Source organism: Hylobates moloch, unplaced genomic scaffold, assembly GCF_009828535.3.
Source record: "Hylobates moloch isolate HMO894 unplaced genomic scaffold, HMol_V3 SCAFFOLD_9975, whole genome shotgun sequence".
NCBI lineage: Eukaryota > Metazoa > Chordata > Mammalia > Primates > Hylobatidae > Hylobates > Hylobates moloch.
In genome coordinates, this window is record NW_026662250.1 from 1 (window position 1) to 2465 (window position 2465).

General features: G+C 54.6%; 1 protein-coding gene across 1 annotated transcript; it reads left to right on the plus strand.

Annotated features, from left to right (window-relative positions):
- Positions 1-6: 6 nt before the first annotated feature.
- On the plus strand, positions 7-2424 carry LOC116465773 (serine/threonine-protein kinase PINK1, mitochondrial). Its single transcript, XM_032148732.3, has one exon. The coding sequence runs from the start codon at positions 111-113 to the stop codon at positions 369-371; it is 261 nt and encodes an 86-aa protein (XP_032004623.1). The 5' UTR covers positions 7-110; the 3' UTR covers positions 372-2424.
- Positions 2425-2465: the final 41 nt, after the last annotated feature.

Consider the following 2465-nt stretch of genomic DNA (forward strand, 5'->3'; position numbering starts at 1 on the left):
TCACCTCTTCCGTGCCGCTGCTGCCAGGGGCCCTGGTCGACTACCCTGATGTGCTGCCCCCACGCTTCCACCCTGAAGGCCTGGGCCACTGCCGGACGCTATTCCTCGTTATGAAGAACTGTCCCTGCACCCTGTGCCAGTACCTTCGTGTGAACACACCCAGCCCCCGCCTCACCACCATGATGATGCTGCAGCTGCTGGAAGGCGTGGACCATCTGGTTCAACAGGGCATCGCGCACAGAGACCTGAAATCCGACAACATCCTTGTGGAGCTGGACCCAGACGGCTGCCCCTGGCTGCTGATCGCAGATTTTGGCTGCCACCTGGCTGATGAGAGCATCGGCCTGCAGTTGCCCTTCAGCAGCTGGTAGGTGGATCCGGGCGGAAACGGCTGCCTGATGGCCCCAGAGGTGTCCACAGCCCGTCCTGGCTCCAGAGCAGTGATTGACTACAGCAAGGCTGATGCCTGGGCAGTGGGAGCCATCACCTATGAAATCTTCGGGCTTGTCAATCCCTTCTACAGCCAGGGCGAGGCCCACCTTGAAAGCCGCAGCTACCAAGAGGCTCAGCTACCTACACTGCCCGAGTCGGTGCCTCCAGACGTGAGACAGCTGGTGAGGGCACTGCTCTAGCGAGCGGCCGGCAAGAGACCATCTGCCCGAGTAGCTGCAAATGTGCTTCATCTAAGCCTCTGGGGTGAACATATTCTAGCCCTGAAGAATCTGAAGTTAGACAAGATGGTTGGCTGGCTCCTCCAACAATCGGCCACCACTTTGTTGGCCAACAGGCTCACAGAGAAGTGTTGTGTGGAAACAAAAATGAAGATGCTCTTTCTGGCTAACCTGGAGTGTGAAACACTCTGCCAGGCAGCCCTCCTCCTCTGCTCGTGGAGGGCAGCCCTGTGATGTCCCTGCATGGAGCTGGTGAATTACTAAAAGAATTTGGCATCCTTAAAAAAAAAAAAAAAAAAAGGAATTGAAAAAGTGTGCAGACAACCACACTTCGAATATTATCCTAGAGAGAACATGAGATCTCAACAGAAGAGATGGAAAACACAAAGAACTAGGGAGGAGAAGGAAAAGACTTACCAAACTTGGTAGAGATCGGCCAGGAGCTGGGCATGACTCCTCATTACAGGGAGAGGGTGAGAGAGACGTTCTGTACTCCACTTTCCCTCTGGGGCACCGTGCAGTCCAGGCAATGGGAGTGCACTTTGATGTTCTCAGTCTGTGAATCTCGGTTAAGGATCCCAAATCCTTGCTGAAGCGTAGGTGGCTATAGCAAAACGGGGGCTGAGGCAGGTGGATCGTCTGAGGTCAGGAGTTCAAGACCAGCCTGGCCAACATGGTGAAACCCTGTCTACTAAAAATGCAAAAATTAGCTGGGCATGGTGGTGGGTGCCTGTAATTCCAGCTACTCAGGAGGCTGAGGCAGGAGAATCGCTTGAACCTGGGAGGTGGAGGTTGCAGTGAGTGGAGATTGCGCCATTGCACTCCAGCCTGGGCAACAAGAGTGAAACTCCATCTCAAAAAAAAAGGGATGGGTTCTTGCAGCTGGAACTAGGAAGCAAGTGTGGCACAGGCTGCGGCCATCAGTGCTGGAAAGTGGGCACCACCAGAACCAGACTGAGGTTTGAACGAGATGCAAGTTGCTGCTGATGCTCTGTCCTGAGCTAGGCAAGGGCTCCTATGGCGTGGAGCTGAGCTGGGAGCTATGCACAGATGGCTGGATCTGGACAGACCATTGGGCCTGCTGTGAAAGCTGGGACTGAGTAGAAAGCCTGCCGGGACTGGGCCATGAGAAGGATGTGCATCCGCCACCAGCATGCCATGGCTATGGTCACTGTAGGTGGCCCCACCCCTCCTGCAGCAGTGGCTCTGCATGGAAGCTGCTATCAGTCATCTACAGATTTAGCCTGGGGCCTGACTATTGTTCATTGCCTGCCAATCAGGGCTGGTTCACATAGTCACAATTGACGGGCCTGAGTGAAAGCCCACCCCGTCTGGCTTCACCTGATTAGTCTGCCTCTTGAGACAGAATGCAGGGTTCAGGGTCGTTGGGATTACACAGCCCAATTCACGACCCAGAGGCAGAGTCTCAAAAGACTGAAGTTTGCCCTCAATACCCTCCCACTACCACCTCATCTGACTCCGATGTGCAAGTACCACCCGCTGGCCTGGAGGCTGGCATGCACAGCCCACACAACCACTGCCAACATCAGTGTATTGGATCCAGAAGAGCATTTAATCACTGCAACTGTCATGACCCATGCCATGCCAGCTGCCCACTGTCTTAAGTACCTGCTCATCCATGCAGTCCACTGCTACCAGACCAGCAGCCATGAAAGCCGCTCAGAGACCAACAAGTTGACCCACCACAGGGGCTACTGTATGCTGCCCCGTGGCACAAGGACAGACACATTTAGCCCACCATCTCTACCACTAAAGCCTGAGATGGGCCTATGT